Below are 19,265 nucleotides of genomic sequence, written 5' to 3' on the forward strand. Positions count from 1 at the left end.
GCATACTGGAACAAAATATAAACAGTAAAGAGCAAAGAGTGCCCTGATAGGAGAGAAAAATGATTTTTTTTTTTTTTTTGTCTGTGCTGTCAACATGTAGAGACAAGTCACAGACAGAAAAAAAAAACCAAACAAACCCAACCTTGTAGCAGCCCCCAACCTGTTAGATGGAGGCAATGAAACAAATGTAAAATGTGTGTGTTACAGCATGACGAAGTGTAATGCTGAACACAACCAACTATTAGCACACTTAGGGTGCAGGCTGAAGTGAGTCCTTACTAAGAAAAGCGCTTTGCTCAGTTTGATTAAAGATAAGAAGAGCTAAGCCTATATCTCTCTGTTGCCAGGTTTTTTGCAGAATTATGACTTGGTTACGTTTTGTGTGTGTGTGTCTTGCATGCTCAGAGCAGCTAGGTCCTGCAGGAGAGAGTAGCTGGTAATTGAGGCTTGATTGTGGTGTAGGGCAAAATATTTTGGGAAATGTGGTTTGGCAAGAATTCAAGGTCTTCCAACAAGTTGCCATTGACTTCATATCTGTTGTGTTTCCATAATGACCCGTATTTCCTCATTCAGTGTGAATTGCAATTTCAAGTATAGCTGCCAAGACGAGAAGAATTTGAGGCATGAACATGCAAATACCTTAATAAAAATAATTTCTCAGATCTGTCTAGAGATTTATAAAATAATGTTGAAGACTACTATGCACTCAGATTAATAGCAGATGAATGTAAATTAAATCTTTAGAGATTCACCCACTGATTCTGATCTGGGGATTCTTTTTTTTTCGCTTTGATTTTTAAAATGTGCTTATCCATAAACCCTGGGAGTATGCAAAAATAATAATGATTAGAGCTTGTACAATATAAATTAGCAAGAAATTCTTACTCCCCGCTAATTAATTCCCTAATAAATACTGAACAAATAACTATGCCCTAAACTCACTTATATTTACAAGGTAAGCAGCAAATGGAGGTAATAAGGGAGATTAAAATATGGCAACAGCAGGTGAAGGGAAATGGACTGCAGGAGGATGGAGTGAGCATTCTCTGACAAGGAGAATCGTTTGTCTGCTGGCGCAGCACAGAAGAATGTGGCCATTGGGAGTTGCTGCTCAGTTACTGCACTAGGTACTATGTACATTGGAGGAAGCAAAATATGATTTGCCTTACGACAAACCAGTGCTTTCTTATGCTTATATTGTGCACTCACCTAAATGTTTCTCATCTGTTTGGCTGTACGTGGACATCTTCAGCTGATACTGAAGCTGTTCGTGTACTTTATCCTCCTTGAGAGGAGCAAACTGTTGAGGATCTGGCTGGGAAAAGCTTTTCTTTCTGCATGTACAGCTTCTGCTTTGTTCACGTAAAGAGCCTGGAAATATAAATTTTCCTTGGGATAGACCTGCAAGATAGGCCACTGAAGAATTAGTATTTAATGACTTATTCTCTCACTTGTCCTGTGGTAACTTTATAGATAAAGCTGTGTGGTGGTTGGAATGGTGAGAAGTCAAGCTGTAAATAAATATGATTCCTTTAGGTCTATACTACAGAAAAAGGCTTTCTGTGTTAGTTCTATGTTTTTGGATATTGTTTAGTGCATGTATTATTTTCATATTCAGAAGCACGTCAAACCTCCATTTTAGAAGTGATTTTTGCTTTTGGTGTTTAAAGAAAAATATTCCTAATTTTGCCCATACTTACTAGAATCTATATAGCTCAGTTCTTATTTCTTACTAGATTGAATAGGTCCTCTTCCCCTTAACTGATTGTACAATGCATATATTTACAGTCATACCCCTCTTAGCCTTCCTTTTGGTGTTCTGTGGAAGCCAAGCTCTTTTAGTCTGGTCTAATAAGAGCATACTCCCAGTTCTGCAATCGCTTTTGAAACCCTCTCTATACCTACTTTAAGTTAAATTCACCTCTGAGTACTGGTGACCAGAGTTTTGGGTAATGATATGTCAATTCTGGCTCATGTAATTAGTCAAAATTCAGGCAGAGAAGATCTTCAAAGCTTCCTGGGCCAAGAAAAATACTTATCAGCTTAGTTAGATATGATCTGGCTGGCAAGCTCGTGCGGTCTCTTATTTTTTTGTTGTTTTATCTTACATTATTATACTGCTTTCATCATATGGTCTAAAGCTTTACCTATCAGACTAATGTGCTTATGGCTGCTGGGGTCATTTCCCTGCCTTTCTGTTTTCTAAAATGTAGATGGCTTAGGTTTTCTTCAGTGTCCAGGTCTGTTACGGATTAGATGTAAGACCAGGATGATTAATTTAAAAACTCGGTGAGATATCTTCACCCTGTAATAACAGAAATGCTACAAAAATAACTAATCCCAAGAGATTTCTTGTCTTGGGGAGAAATCTTGACAATGTATCTTTAAGTGCAGTTTTGGCTTTCAATGCATCACAGAAACCAGACTTTGGGCCCTAAAAGCATGAAGTGCACTTATTTATAAAGGTCAATTTGTGAGTTTTCAACTATTGACATTAGTCCTTAAGCACCATGTTATAGCTGGAGTCTCCAGTTGGAAGTGTGCCTGGACTGTGGTTTTTCCAGTTAAGTAGGACATGCCAGGGCCTTAGCTAGAGGAGTTGGCAGGAATCTACATTCTGCTTGTGTACAGTTTTCAGTTGATTATCCTTTTACCTTATCCCTCCATGGAAGTCATAGGCGTGTAAGTGGGGCATGTATTGCAGTGTTGAGCCTTAACCTGAAAACTCCTTGTGCTATGTAGGGAGCAGAGAAACTCCAGTATCCTAATCTCTCATTTTTTTTAAAGTTTAGATATATAAAAAGTATTATTGTTTTATTATAAAGAAGCCAAAAGCTTCAGGCTGTTGACATTAATTAAATGTACAGTCTGCAAACCCCTCCGCAAAAAACAACTAGTCAGAAAGAAAACCATTGCAGGACAGTGTAGTTCTGCCAAAAAGCACTCTCACCTGCTGAAGACTTTTCTAAAAATGTGTATTCACAGCCTTAAATGTGTTGGTATTCTTTTGGATGGACCAAAGTTATGCTGCATGAATAGAAAATGGCTTTTATAGAAGAAGTTCAAAGGAGCTGATCTTGTTCAATCTTGGAAAAAATCTTATGTTGATAGAAGATTTGCCTGAGGAGGAGCTGCAGCGTCGGGTGCAGTTGTAATGTGGTGTGGGGCAGTAGGCAGGAGTTACACAATGACTCTTTCACCTGAGGTGAAAGTCTCTGTTCCAGATGTTGACTCTTTGGGGCACTCTGATGGAAAGAATACACTTCCTTCAAAAGAAAAACTCTAATGTTAGTTTATGTAGTCTGTGATCCCTTGTCAGCGTGAAGTAATGGCACCCGAAAATATGATATGGCCTCTTCTGGGAAGGTGTTTAATCATCATAATCACACATGATTATGACTTTTGATGTGAAAAGAGAAGTTTCTTAATAGAAATACTGCTTTTTTACCTGCTGCTTAAAACTTCCATTCACTGTACTTTCCCTTACAACTCGAAAGCTAAAAATTGCCAGGTTATTCTCAGTTATGTGAATAAAAATCAGTCAAGTCCCATTATGAAGGCTGCCTACAATATGCTTTGTTGTTTTCTTTGGAACCAGGTCCTCCCCCAGCTCTTTTCTTTTTGAATATGGCTGCACCTCATCACTTCTCCTTTTCCTCCTGTTGTTACCCAGTTGTGTGAGTGGGAGGAGCAGCTCCATAAGGGCAATATTAGAAGAACCAAACCAGTTCCAACCAGTACAATCAGAGGTGCTTGTGTCTGTGCAACTCCCACTGCCAGCTGCAAGAAAACCAAGTTGTTTGGATGAGAAACTTCTGGTGCAGGATTTCCTGTTGTGTTGCAGCTTAGTGTGGTGGGATGCAGCTTCTGAAGGAGTCTCGGGTGAGCTCCTTGAAACATTTAAAACAAGAAAGCAGTCATACAGCTCTCCACAGCTGACTGGCCAGGGGAGGTAGCACGCTCTAATGGGAAATTAAATGACCAAGGACCTGTTTCCAGCTCTGCCAGGAACTGACTTCTCACTTGGTTTGTGGCACATTGCTTGTAACCAGCCTTGTTTGAGCACAGATTTCTCTAAAAACCATCAGGTTCCTGTTGTTGTAAAGCTCCTAACTCTCGTGTAACAAGCTTGTGTCCAACTCAGTCGCTCCAGGGCACGATGTCTTGCCTGAAGAGGTAGAGCACTGGCAGTTAAGAGTTCTATGCAAAGGCAGCAGCATGGTAAGCAGGTTGCATGCTAACGGGCGTGGGACGAAGATATGAAGATACTTCTCCAGCTTTGCCACTGTTTTCTTCTGTCCTGCTGGGAGCTTACTCCACATATGGTTTCTCATTTCACTGATTGGCTTGTGTATTTAGGCTGTAAGATTAAGGTTTATGACTTGGTTTTGTGGAGTATAAACTGATACTTTAACAGAGGAAGTAATTGTTTTTATATACCAAGCTGAGCTTATACTCTGTGAAGCACTGATGAGTTTGGACTAGAACTGTAGCTTCAGACAAGTCTGAAGAGGGGGCAGACAAAAGTCTTTACCTGTTGTTATGGAAACTTTCTATTTTTCCAGTGCATTACTTTTAAAGTCTGACATCATTGCTGATCATAACACACTGACTCTGGTCTGTCCTTCACCTGTTTGCGCCAGTCAGTTTGCTGTGATGAAGGCAGGTAGCAAATCTTTGCCTCTGTGTGTTCTTCTGCTTCCTGACTATTTCTCTGCGCTAAGACTTGCGTTGCAAAATCTATGCACCAGTTTCTAGACTGCTTAGCCACAGCATCTGTAAATCCAAGTAAATGAAATTTTCCTTAATGAAGCAGCAAAGAACTATATGGATAGATGTAGAAGACTTGTTTTACTTTCATTATTAAAAGGGTACTTAGCATGAAAATTCCTTCTCATTTTTTTCCTTAATAGCCCAGTGCTTCATATGAACCACAGACTATTTTCTCTGTGCTAGAAAATGTTGCCGTTCTTATGTCTCCAGGGATACAATGAGAAACTAAGTATTATTAAGATAGCAAAAACTTCTCAGTTTGTGGCTTACTCTTCTATAGGAGTGCTTGCTGCAAGGGTCTTTCAGTAGGGGTGTCATGTAACTTGGCACTTCAAGAAGAACCTTCAAGCAAAGAAACCTTGCAAGGTATTTGGAGCTCATTCGCAGAGCAGCTGAATCTAATCATAAATACTAGTTCTTGTCTTGCAGATTCTGAGGTCCTCCAGCTCTTTTTGAGTTAAGAACAGTTAATGACCACCTGATAAAGCTTAGCTCAGGCTAGGATGTGCAGATGGTTCATTTTGGGTGGTAAGAAGTCATTCTGTTCAATTAATTATCAAAAAATTTGCATTCCCTGTGAAGCCAAACCCCTTGAAATTGTTTACTTGGAGAAGATCATCTATCATCCAGGTACAGTTGATTGTAGTTGTGATCACCTCATCGAGTGCTTTAACCAAGAGTGCTGGGAGAGCCCCTGGGGGAGCCAGGTATAACGAGTTCCCAAATGCATCACTCTTCTCCTTGTCTAACAACCATATTTATTTATTCGCAGAAAGCAGAACAGGAGAGGCTGAGGAAGCAAGCAGGGAACTTCTCCGAAGAGGAAGAAGGTGGGATGGTGGGGGTCAAAGCTGTACTCTGAATCAGATGAAGCACTAACCTTAAGCATTCACTTGCCTGAATCAGGGATGAATACCACAAGGTATAAAGGGAGCGAGTGTCTGCCTGGACTATTTGGTGAGAAATGCTAGTCCAGACCTGAGGCACTCCTGTGGTCAAAGCAAATGTTTAAAAGCATCCCTTCTTGTTGGCCAAGCTGCTGCGCTGTGTTAGACGGGCACATCTACTTTCTTCCTCCCATCTCCATTGCTCCCTGCCTCGGGGGATACCTCTTAGCACCGTAGGCAGCAAAAGAAAGGGCAGAGTGCCTCCACCACCTCCGTGGGAAGATGTAGTGCTCATGATGGCAAACAGCTCCTCACTTAAAATAACTCCAAGAGACAAAGGTCCAGGAGTTGAACTTGCGCTGTGTGTATGGTGAAATGTTCCCAGCCTCATGCTCTGAATGGGCGTGAAGTGGACAGGGCTGTGGTGCTCTTCTGCCAGCATTTGCTGGACAGAAAGGAAGAGATGGAAAATAGTGATTTTGAGTGAAGTAGTGGAGGCAACGCAGTGCTTTCTGTCTCTCTCACCTCTCAGGAACAGCTGTACTTTGCTCATTTTTCATTTTGGGTGCCAAGGTGGTGGATTTGTTTTGTGCTTTGAAATTTTTTAGTAGATGTTTAGAAGGCAGAGAATTCAGGAATCGCTTTAACTAAGTTCGAACACTCAAAAAGTTTTAATAACCCATTGGGAAGCTAATGGCTAACTTAGAAATACATCTTCAGTTTAACCTGAGTATTTGTTCCGTCATTTGAATGTCTTGCAATTGCTTCTTCATAACCTCTGAGGAAAGCATCACATGCAAGCAGATAGAAGAGGTCTGGTTGCCTTGAGCAGGTTGACGAGCTATAGCATTAATATAATAATATAATCTATATAATATAATTAATATAATCATCTTCAATGGCTTGTTAAAAAGAGTAGGTGGGAAAGTAATAAAATATTTTGAACTTGTGAAGAACAACTTTATGCAGGAAGACTTTGCTATTGTCAGGGAGAGTTTTACCGTTGACTTCAGCGTGTACGTGCTACTGTGCTGTTTGCTTATTGACTTAGCAGATGATTTTGATGCCTGATAATTGAATTGTGTGCTGCCAGGAGGAAACATGGAGACAGTTTCTTCAGGGACTATCTGTCTCCAGTGGGATGCAGCTTATGAATTATATAAGAGGACTTTCAGGAGAACACAGCGCTACCTTAGCTCAGCTTCCATTAATGGCATTGACAGCCTTGCTATTTCTTCTTGTAGCTGTTGATGCAGGTTTCTGTTAAATCAGCCTCACCAGTCCTCCACAGTTTTCCTTTGGGATGAGGAAACAAGTCAGTGTTTCATTCAGTTTATTCTTAATGATATTTCATTCAATTTGTTTTTAATGATAGTGGGGAAAAATAGATATGATTTTAACAGGGGGATTATATATGACATCCTGTAGCTGTGAAAGCACCCTTTCTAAATTAGCACTAAATGATCATTCTCACTGCAGAGAATGTTAGTCCTGGAGTAATCTGAGTGTGGCTGATTGATCAGCATGCTGTCAAAATCTCTGAAACCTGGTTGAGGTGTATTCTACAAATGGTTGTAAATTGCTGAGTTTGCATATATATTTACTCTGAATCTATAGGGCCAGATACTTCTTTAGCATAACTTGTGATTGCTCCAAATCAGATTCAAACATTGATTTTAGTATTTTCTTTCTAACAAGTTGCAAGGAAATTAGCAATTTATGTTTTTATTTTAAGTAACACTTTTTACATGCAGAATAGAAATAAAAGTAACCTAGAACTGCATAATTTTTTGTTTCGAGAAATATTCAATGCTTTCATGTTCAGGAAATGTTAAAATTGAGTCTTTCTGAGTTAAAGAAATGTTTCATTATGATTAACAATTCTCAACAGATGTTGTTGTTTAAGTCTCTGTTGGAAGTTTGTTTCCATAAAATGGCCTTTTCCCTTTGAAAACTTTCACCAGATGTTGCCATTCAGTAGCACTGGATGGTGCTTGTTTGCAAAACTGGCTTAGTTTTTCAGAGTTTATTTTGCAAGCACTGCATCAGACAAACTTGGAAGGCAATGTTGTGTCTTCTGTTAGATGGACTAGTAATGTTTATAAGTAGTAGATAAGCTTTCAGGCACAGTTTCCTCTTCAGATTTGGAACTAGAACCAGCAGATTTCAAAGCTAAGTGGAAGATTAGTTTTTAGACTTTAATTAGCTGTGGATCACTTAGAGCGTATCCCTAAATGACAATGGCTACAGCAACTTGACCATGAGAACGGTGCTTCACAGTTGCTGGCAGCATGCCGTGACACTTCATACAATGGGGAAAAAAGAACATCTGACCAGAAGGGACATAGAAATGGAGGTTGAACAAACGTGGATCAGAGCAATACTTGACTACTCAGCCACAATGAGCAGTCAGAGCAGAGTGGAACTATTTTTGTTAGGCATATAAGTCAAGTAATCAGTAATCTGGACCAACTAACCCATGCAGCTGTTGTAATGCACACCCACTTTTGCTATGTCTCCTTGACATAGTTTTTGTGGAATTCTGTAGGACACTTGATCCTGCTCTCAGCCTGCTGTGCTGCTGATGGCTCTTCAGAGCTTTCCAGCGGGATCAATGAGGAGTCCTGCTTTGTAGCTGGGGTTGTTACGAGCAAGTTCCGAAGACACTGTGATTCACTAGGCATCATTTTGGGCAGTGTAAAATAAGAGTGAGCCAGATCCTCAGCTGGTATAAATTGGTGTTACTATATGAAATTCAGGCAGACCTAATTATAAGTGCTGAAGCAGTCACGGAGAGTTGCACAATCTATTGCTTTTGTGAGTATGTGCTCACCCATAAAAGTGAGATTGCACAATCTAGCCCTATATGAATGTGTCTCTGTCTCAGCTGCTAATTGAAAACAAACATGGTAGGATTAATAATTCACTTCTACGGAATTTCTGTATTATAAATTACTGGGGGGGGGATCTACCACTTACATTAAGAGATGTTACTCTATTGCAAGATTAATAAATCCCAACGGCAATGACTGGCGGTTTCTAAACAGGGAAGAGTTGGACTTGCAGAGGTTTTTTGTTTGTTCGTTTTAATTTTTTCTTTTTCTAGTTGCTATAGTTGTCGTGCCCAGTGCAACACAGAGAGCAGTTTCCAAGCCTGCATGGAGGAAGTCAGTAGCAAAACTCCTGTTGACTTGAGCAGAGGTGGGCTTGCGCTGTTTTGCTGCACAGGACATGGGGCATTTTTCTGTCTAACACTTAAGTGTATTTTCCCTTTACAAAAGTCTGGCCACATTTTGCTATAGGGAAATAGGAAATTACTTTTTCTCTCATTTGAGGGGGAAGTTGCTCTGTGTCCTTGTAATTAGTTGTTTGAAAGATGAAAGCGAGTGCCCGGGGGCCAGGGAATTCCAGGAGGCTTGGTATTTTTGAACCAAAGAACTTCTAAGAAATGGGCCATTATGAATTCTGATTTATCCAAGCCCTGCTGAATGCTGCCTGCAGAGGCACTTACATGGATGCATATCCTGCTCTCATCTACTTAATTTAGAGCATAGACTACAGCACCTATCAGGCTATTGCTTCTGCAGACCTGAACATACGTATCAAATGCACTTATGGAAGCTGGACCATTCCTTTCTGATACCTGATGACGGCTGAGCCTTTGGACTTTGTTTTCCTGTGGCTTCTGTAATTACCACCTAGGAGAGAATCCCCCCAGATGAAATGGTCGTGTCAAACAGGGATATAAAGGATTATAGGGACAGGATTATAAAACCTGCTTTCTGTTTCAGCGAGGTAGCACAGCAACGAGGTAACAGTGCAGCAAGGCCGTGACGTTCAGGGGGTCAGCCTTTCCTACAGCCATGCCAGCTTGCCTTGTCAAAGTAGCCACACAAAACTCCACTCTTCCCCTATTCTTCTGAGACTGACCTTGCTAGGTCTTGGGTCCTCAGGCTATCACATGTTCTACAAGTGCCTTGGTGGCATGCAAGCGGTTTGAAAGTAGTAGTCAAAACTCCAAAACAGCCCTATACTTCCTCAGCTTCCTCCATCTGGGAGGATGCAGACCCGAGCAGGGTTATTCAGGTTCCTTGTACTGTCCGTGGGGGTGCTGGTCACTGCCATTTCTTTTTCTGTGTCTCTTTCTAATGTGTTAGTCCATTGAAAAGGTTCTTTTTATGTTTGTGTTGTGGGAGGTCTAGTTGCACTTTTGAAAGTGAATAAATTATTAATTCTGTTTACTGTTGGTTTTTTTTTAAAGCTAAAATTCCAGACAAATCCAACCAAAAAAAATCTGAAATTCAGTCTGTGTGGCTCAGCATCTTTGTTTAAGATCCATTTTTCTTCGGCATCTTTCATTTCTCTTATGTGTTTGCTGTTAAAGCCTGCTCCATGTCTCTGCTCCATGCTGCATGTTTGCTCTGTGCAGTTTCTGCTGATGGACTTTCAGCCTGTCTCTGCCCTGCCTTGGCTTCCCGTTGCTTGATGCTCATGGAATATGCTGGCTCTCAGCCCTGGGGTTTTTTTTGATTTCTTGCCTTTTGTGCAGAGTTTTCTGGTCTCCTTCTCTCTGTAATTATGTCATGACTCTTCTGTTTCTCGCCTTAGTTCTTGCTTCAAGTGTGAGAAACCCAAATGTAGGTCTGCCATATTTCATTAGTTTCACTTCTGCCAGTATCTGAATGGCCGCATGCATTAACTCAAAGATAAGCCCTCCAGTGTGCTATTTTCCTGTTTTATGTAAAGTTACACCTGCTACCATACCTGCACACATTGCTATTTCATAGTGCTGCTTTGAAGAACTTTCATTTATTCTGTGTTGAACAGCAAGTTTACCTTCCACTGCAGGTGCATCCCAGGTGGTAAAGTGATGTCATTGGCAACGTCATGTTTCACAAGAGCAACTTGAGAGAGTGACAGAATCATTCCCTTCTCCCAACACTTCTTTAAAAGAAACGGCAGGGAGTAAAAATTCTGTTTTAATTGACAAATAATTTGTAGCATCTGCACGAGCACTAAGAGTATCATGCTGCATTTTGAGATGACAATGTGGTATGGACTAGATTTCAGAAGAAACAAAATATGTGGAGATGTATTGCACTATTCCAACTTTTCTGGAACTCAAGACATAAATTCCACTGAGAGAGGAATGATATGAGTGTGGGAATGTTATCATCAAACCCAGGAACAGATCTGTGGCTGGTAAAACTCAGCATTGCTTTTTCACCATTGTAACCAATTTCCCCTTGATGAGGAAGGAGCTGGCCTCATCCAGGCCTGGAGACCAGTCACGTTGGGAGAGGGAAAGCTAGTTCTCGCTGTCCTCTGCAATTTTTAGATATTCCTTATGCAGTTGTCTTATTGAATAGTGAGAGCTTACCCAGCCTTTGGTGCATTAAGGGCTTTTCTGCACCCAGTATCGAGCTTTGCCCTAACTCGTTGCGTCACTTGTGCTTGCGTTGGGCAGGATAAGGACCAACGTAGTTAGGATCTGGAAGTAAGATCAGCTTCAAACTGGGCATGAATGTTGGGTTCACAGACCGTGAGGTGCTGCTGAGCTGGAACAGGGACAGCTGTAGGCAAGCTTTCATGTACGCTGATCAGCCGTCCATGCGAGAGGCTGCAGCGCTGTTGGAAGAGTGCTCATGTCTATATGCCTTGTGCTTTGGTTTAATTTGGGTTATTTCCTAAGGACATTTACAAAATATCACCTTTCATGACCCTGCCTATATTTCTTCCTAATCCCTGCAAGCTTTGACACCCTTGTCCTTTTTCAGGCAAATATGAGCAAAAAATAAAGATTTCTGAAGTCCAAGTTTCCCCTAAACAGGCTAGATGAAGAGCTGAAAAAATGCTCATGCAAGTTCAGCTGGTACTACAACAGAAGAGAATTGGAATTGATACAGGATATGGAGGGAAATGTTACAAATGTACAGTCGTGTGAAAATGTGGTGGTAGAGCTCATGTCTTATTAGACAACAAAGTTCTACAAGACTTGTGCAGGAGCGAGTCCCTTAAAATGGAAAAGAAATGAGGATACAAAGCAACTTATGTCAAAATAACATGTCCATGAGAAAATATTTTTGTTTTCTCCTTGGAATTAAAAAGAAAAAAAAAAGTAGTGGCTTTGTCCAGCACAGAGATTTCAAATTCTCCACACAGCATTTGCAATTACTACTGGAAGGCTGAAATGCACTGAACTGGTGTAGCTCTAATTGCAGTGTGGCCACACTCCTGCTGAAATACTTTTAGACTATATTTAGTATGTAATTGAGCCATGGTAACATGGGCTATTAGTCCAAATGCTAGTGTAAATGAGGTGGACAGTATTAAGATGTGCTTTAAGATTGTCAAGTAATGCTAAATCAGGTCAGATGTTCTCGCTGTATCTCGCAGGGCAGTTGGTGCTGCTTCTGGGAAAGCACACGTAATGCCGCATGGAATCATGCTGGGAATCGTGCTGCTCGAGTCTCCTGCATCCTTCCTCCTTCCAAACCCTCCCTGCCCATAAGAGTTAAGGCATTCAAGAAAGAACCAACATGGCAAGATCCAAAAATGCCCTGTCGCAGGATGAGACTGGGGAAAATGATGTTGGCTGAAGGCTAGAATTTGCTGTGTGTTTGAAGAGGTGAATGCCCTGTGCTGATCCCGGAGGGGCGGGTGCATCCCACTGGGCTGGCACTGGCAGGCGCACCCAGGGCACCATGGGCTCGCCTCAGCCTCCATCCTTCCTGTGCTGCCAGGCACCGGCAAGGAGGGTGGAGAGCCAAGAGGTTATCAGTGAAAGGAGATTCTTCGTGTTACACATGTGTAGGGGAGGACAGGAATTTGCCTAACAGAAGCTGTCATCACATACCAGTTTTGTTCCAAGTATGACCTGTGTTGCATAACCCACAACTTGAGAGTAACGGATGAACTATGAAATGCTTGTCAAAGGTACAGGTTTTTTACTGAGCAGGAGTCACTAAAATTATTTGAACCTGTTGTCATTGTAGATGTAACACTTCTTGGGTTTTATGTGCACTTTTCAAAATGTTCTGGCAATAATCAAGTAGGTTTTCTGTTGCAGAGGCAGGGTTTTCTGTTTGCAAGGTTACCTTCTTCACACTGTGACAAGCATCAAAATCTAAAATTGTATTAAAAAGAAAAAAAAGCACAGCAGCGAGTATTTAGTGATCCAAGAAATAAGCTTGACTCATATGGCTTCTCTATATTCTATATATCGTAAGAGGTATGCACATTTTTAAGGAAACCAAGTTAGGTGTCTGAGGTCTTAGTATTGCTGTTAGAATAACTTAAGTGCAACAGAGCACTCCTTGAAACTGTTCTCAGTTTCAACGGGCGTCATTGCAAACAGGCGAGCCCCCGACAGATGTGGGAAGTAGGGCACTGTTAACCCAACAAGGTTTTCTGACTAATGTAATAATTATCTGTGTTGCAATTTTTCCTTCTAGGAGACTGAGCTGCTAGATATCAGCCTGGTCAAGGATGCCAGATGCGGAAAACATGCCAGAGCTCCCAAGGTAGGAATTTTTGCTGTGTGCTTACATGTTACATTGATGACCTAGATAAAAAGAACAGGAATTGTATGCAAGAATTAAAGAAAAAAGTTCCCTTAGATAGTAAGATGAGCAGTGTTACGACTGTTGAGCCATTTTTGTTTGATTCAGTATGTCAAACACGGCTGGAAACTCTGCTCCAGCAAGGGAACAAAAATTCTGGTTTCAAGTTCCTGGCTTCCCTGATGGCAAGGAGCTGATAGTTGTTTAGGTCCGTGTTGCGATTTGTGCTCCCTGTTTTTCTCTTTCAGTGCCTCTTGAGGCCAAGAAAGAGGTGGGGGTTTTTTTTTTTTTTTTCAACTCTCAGCAGAGAGGTCAGGGTATCAGCTCCCTTAGGTCCACTCTGATATATTGCATACTCCTTTGCTGTCTCTAAAGACAGTAGGTTGTAGATATGTGTTCTTTCCGGTGTTTTTCTTTGGACAGACGCTACACATCAGAAAGAAAAAACCAAAGCAATCTGCTCTGGAAGCAAGATAGTGCCTTGGGGAATCACAGGTGTGATAGGAAAAAAGGAAATCTACTTAGGGGTCTGCAAGTATGGCCTTGCTGCCGCTTAGCCCACGGTTGAACCGGTGAGGTTGAAGCAGCCCAAATGAATGCTTCTCCTTCCCTCATCTCGGGGGAGGAGCATGTCTGGGTTTGGACGGCTGTGGCTTACCTGGAGCCTTCTGCTGGGCTCCCTCTTCCTTCCACTGGGTTAGGGCACAGCCCCACGGGCTCCTTGGTCCCTTGAGGGTAGGCATTAGGAATGGAAAAGGTTGTTTGTCCCTGCCAGAATGTGATTGTAGTTATCTCTGAATGGACTATTCAAATTTGGTTTTCAAAGCTTTCCGTGTAGTGCTGGCAGCATTTTAAAGGCTGAGTTATAATTGAAATGCAACAGAAGTACTTTATAACATCCACATTAATACCAAATGAGTTCACCATGATTAATGGTTCTGTGATGAATAGCAATAAAGTATTAACAATGGCTAGAACATTATTTTAAAATGCTCCCCGCTTTACAGAGGACATTCATGTTCTAACAAAATGTTTTTAGCTAAAATTTATGCATAGCTATTGCCTTGGTGACTTTTATTTATTAGGTTACATAAAGGCTGTTTTGTTACAACATGTTATGGATTTGACAGCAGTGGCATTAAATGAAAGGTATGAGAAAATCCTGACTTTCAGGGTGGTGAAATGCACCACCTGTGTGAACGAGTTTGCTTTTTGTCATTGATTTGTGTGTGGGCAGAATGAAAACGGCACCTGGGTTGGCTTTTGATGGGATCTTGCAAATAGTGTGAAACAAAAAACTCATTTTATGGCCAGTTGTGCCAGTTCTGCTTTGAGCCACTTTGTGGGGCTGAGCAAAGGAGTGTTGACTGCAGGTGAGCGAGTGTTACAGAAGCCCTGTTTGTGTCACATCCACAGAAGATCTAAAACTCATATAGCAGCAGGAAGGCTTGGCTCTAAGTCAAGCAGTAGCAGCTTGTGATTGCATGGAGGTTTCTAGTAAAAACTCTGGTGTATTGGCTTAAGAGAGGAGCACCACATATGTATGATACTTGCCAAAGTTCCCAGCTTTTCGAGGCTCTTTTCCACAGCTCTACTTCCAGGTGGGAGCAACCCTTGCACCCAAGTGAGCATAAATAATGGCCTATGGTTATGGGTACTTCCCATGTGGGAAAGCAAGCTTCCCTCATGTAGAAGTCATTCAGAATCTGCTTGCTGTATGGTAAAAGTGTGATGCACATGATTATGTTGTGATGGTGAGTCTGAGCTGTATCCAGCAAAACGGCTCTGCTGTGGTTTACTGGTACCGGCAGAGCCTCCTGCCCTGTATGTGACGGCCTATGGTATAAGCCACAGATGTGGAATGGAGTTTAGCTGCCTCAACAGCAAATACTTCTTACTGCTGTGGTGCCACTTAACACAGGTTTATTAGCTATCTCAGAAGTTAATTGCTTATGATCTGGTGGGATCATCATTGACTTGAGAACTTGCTTCCTGTAGTAGCCTTGCCAGGTGGGAAGGACAACATGCTGTTGTGCACTGGTGCATCTTTCACTGTAAAACAAGAGAGTTAGGAGATTTTCTCGTCATTCCCCTGCCACCCCTCCCTCTGCCCATAGTCTTGGACAATTTTTATACTGCATTAGGGGACTTCTGCCAGCTTATGCAAATTTTTAAGTCTATTTTTGGAATTCTGAGTGGATATTATCTCTGGATTGTCGTTAAAAACTTAAGCAGCTAATGGGAATCTTTAAACCTCATTTAGTGTATTTCTGATCTAGTGCTATCTTTTTTACGGAAATAAGTGTCATCTTTAATAAGCCTTGACTTTTTATTAAACATAAAAAATTACTTCATTTTTATTTTTATAGTAAACTAAATTTCAGTGTGTTGAACACACCATAGTAAGCTAGCCAAACCTATTGGGTGTGCTGCTACAGACGACCATCAGCAAGTAATGGCTTTAGAGGACTACAAGCAGTTGTAGTTACAAAAAACCCCTTTCTTCCCCATTGCCATCTGGAATACACACTTCTTCCCCATATGCTGCCATATCCACCATCGGGGACATTTCTTTGGTAGCTTAATTAATCTGCCAAGCTCTTGGGCTTTTTGATGGCTAGAAACAGAGTCTGTTCTCATGCTGCATTCAGTGTGTCTTCTGTGCAGCCATCAGCATTCTCGATTTCTGAAAAAGAGAAGCAGTTAGTTTCAGTTAGCTTCTCTTTCAGCCTTGTTGGTTGACATTTGCTTTTCACAATATATTTCCGTAAGTCTAGATGTATACATTTTGTGATTGTTCTTTCATGTTTGTTGTTGCATCTTCTAGTTATTATCATAAGGAAAAAAAAGAAGCTTTATTCATTTTGGAGCAGTTTTCATCAATGAACGATTAAGACCCAAATGCTTTGTTTTTGCTTAGAAGGCGTGGTGCTCTTTTTGTTTTATCCTATTTCACAGTGTCCCTAAATGTGTTGAAAATGTGTTAACATTTTGCTCCAGCAATTAAGCCCAAGCTATGGATTGTCTTCTGCAATGCTTTGGCTAAGTGGGCATAGTCTGTGCTCTGGAGAAAGGTAGTATTAGGCACGCTCATATTTTGTATTACTCCCTAGGCTGTAGCGTGTGTGAAGAGCAGCAACGGTGGACTCCAAAAACAGGATACATAAATGCACTTATGCTACCATACAGCATTCATAAACTCAGAGCTTTTTCTCTCTGGGTTTCTCATCCAGGGGGTCTGGTTCATTTCTCCATTCTCTGTTATGTTTAGCCTCAAAAGTTCCCTCAAAGGCGTAAAAGTGCAGCTTATTCCAGTTGTCATGTTAAGGTAGCACGAGAAACAAGCTGAGATCTCAAAGTTGGTATGTTAGCACTAGGCTGCAGCTATGCAGGTGGTCAGCTCTGCTTGGCACTTTGAGTGCAAAACCACTTGTCCTTCTCCAGCTTCTGTTTTGTGATGATTGTTGGAGTGTCTTGAAATCTCTCTCTCGTTCTTCCCGATGCTGGGAGATTTAAAAGCAGAGCACCAACACTATTCCTGGCCATGACAGCATTGTATGGGAGTAGCTCGGAAAGGCATCTGCAAAAGAAAGACCTTCCTGAGCAGATCTCAGGAATAGTTACCCAGAAGACCTGGCTGAAACTACATAGAGTAGCCGAGCACTAGACCACAGTCCTAGAGCCAAGGTCATAGTCTTATCAGCTGATGGTAATTCTTGTCTGCACTCTCATACTTCAGAAAACGAGTGGCTGTTACCATGTGGATGGTGTGAAGCCTAGAGCCTCACCTCAGCTCCTCTGGGTGTAAGAGTGGCTTTGTGTTAACCCTTCTAGGAAACTCAAAACTTGTTTTCACCCTTAGCAGAGTCCACCAATTCTTCCAAATGGTGTTCAAGGCTGGGAAGATGAGACAAATTCAGGAGGCTTGCACAAGCTTCCATCCTACTTTGGATTCCTAATGGCAGCCAAAGGAAATTTGTGGATTTAGAGGGTTAGGTATACCCTGCGGGTCTTGAGCAGAGGGTCAGAATGGTTTTACAACAAAGGAAGTGGGGCATAAAGATTAAAAATCTGAAAATAAGCCTGTATGTCTTTTATAGGAACTTAGGTTTCTAATGAAGTGGAAGGGAGATGGGGGATGAGAAGATTGTCCTGCAACCCAAAATCAGTACATAGTTGACTCAAATGACCCCTGTGTTACTGAGAAGCTTCAGCATTGCTTTCTTTTTTCCACGTTCTGTCAGGGATCGGTCCTTCTGTCTTCAACTGCTATTTTAAGAAACGATAACAGAGTTTTCTGTCCCAGTGCAATATACATGCAAAGGCTTACTCTTTAAAATAAGGGCAAATCTCAAGCAGAACAGAGCACTGCAGCATATCTCTAAATGAGAAGAAAAATGAAAGTAATGTTCTGAAGAGAACAAGAAAAGACTTATTAATTGTGTATGTTAGGAAAAAGTACCTGGATTCAAAATACAATGAAATTTATACAGGAATGAGGGAATTATAAGATGATTATCAGGACTTTGCCTTTTTAGTAAGCATTAGAATCATTTAGGAAGGGAGCAAGAGAAATTTTGAGAACAGGAGATTAATACGCAGTTCATTGTTTCTTTTGGATGACATGACTACCCAGAAAGTCAGTGCAGCCTCTTTGAAGCATGGCATACCTTCTCTCACAGCTTTCAGAGGCTCAGAGCTGCCGCTGGCATCAGCAGGGGTGCAGCATCAGGATGCTCAGGGCTCACATTGTTTGTATTTTGAAATGCCGAAGGAATGTGAAAACCATTAGTTTTGATAAAGCAGTTATTTCCTTTTATTCATACATTACGTGGTAGCACACTCTTGAGTTTTGTTTTGATCTGCAGACTAACAGAGATGTCTTTTCCCTTGTAAAGTTTAGCTAAGAGGTCTGCAAAATAAAATCACACAATGAGCAGTGAACAAAAATGTACATTTTTATACAGTGAAGCAAAGAAATAGCTCTGAATATTCGTATACCTTCTGTGAAGCGTGGAAGAGCCACTCAAAAGAGAGTTTGCATTCTTAAAAGGGAGACATAGCTAAAAATGTCATGCATCAGTAAATACTGGTGAAAGGTTAGGTGGTGAAAATTTGGCAGCTGGAAGCATGCTGACAGGACTAGGAAAGTCACACTCTTTACCATCTTGCATTTATTTTAGCCAATAACAGTTTCTATGGAAACTAAAATTTTAATGCAACTGTAGAAGTGTTTTTAGGAGCAAGAAGAAATACCAGGATGAGTTGACAGGAATAAGGCAATAACCCCATGGCAAATGTTCTTATTGAAAACTTTTGATGCATTTGATCAGTCTGTTTTCCCTGAAAGATGCCATAAATCATTCATCAGGAAATTAATTTCTTTAAATGACATATGCTATAGAACCTGTAGGAGATGAAGTTATGAATGATGGGATCACTCTAATGCCAAAATGTTTATAGTGTGTAGTCCCCAATTTTAAAAACACTCGCAGCTTTCCTGGCCCAAATTTTCTCACTTTAAGCTCTACAGAGAAACATAATTAAGCTTTCTTAATGTCAGGAATTTGCCAAGACCTCAACTGCTATTAATATCACCACCAGCCTCTCTGTATTCAGTGGGTTTTCTTGAAATGCTTAAGCAGAGTGAGATGATTTCAGGCGTATCTCGGCTGTAACTTAAAAACTACATGCTTCTTCCTGACTGCAGAGGGTTTGCTGGTTTCTAACACCATTTGTAGAGAAAAATCAACATTTAAAGATGGGCTCAAAAACTAACAAAGAAACTGATTTAACAGAAAATCTGGTGATTTTCAGAGAAACAAGGATGTGCAAGTCTGAATTGTCAGAACTATCAAGACTGCAGTCTTCTGTGTCTGCTTCTGTACTCCATTGCGCTGACTTAGAATCAGGAGGCTTTTACTGATGTTTGGGTAAAATTTATGCAGAGAAGCACAAAGTAAGACTGCTCTCTCTCGTGTTGCTAATAATCTCCTATTTCTTTCTCTATTTTTTAAATTACTGCCTGAGTTTACAAATGCAG

General features: G+C 41.1%; 1 protein-coding gene across 5 annotated transcripts in view; it reads left to right on the forward strand.

Moving 5' to 3' along the window:
- The window catches only part of PLCB1 (phospholipase C beta 1), a 425,067-nt gene that overhangs the window by 108,097 nt on the left and 297,705 nt on the right, over positions 1-19,265 (forward strand). For all 5 annotated transcript variants that reach the window (XM_075413467.1, XM_075413470.1, XM_075413466.1 and 2 more), the window contains one exon: positions 13,115-13,183. In XM_075413467.1, the coding sequence (XP_075269582.1) occupies positions 13,115-13,183 (69 nt within the window). The remainder of the gene's footprint in view (positions 1-13,114; positions 13,184-19,265) is intronic.

This window comes from Opisthocomus hoazin, chromosome 2, assembly GCF_030867145.1.
Source record: "Opisthocomus hoazin isolate bOpiHoa1 chromosome 2, bOpiHoa1.hap1, whole genome shotgun sequence".
Taxonomy (NCBI): Eukaryota; Metazoa; Chordata; class Aves; order Opisthocomiformes; family Opisthocomidae; genus Opisthocomus; species Opisthocomus hoazin.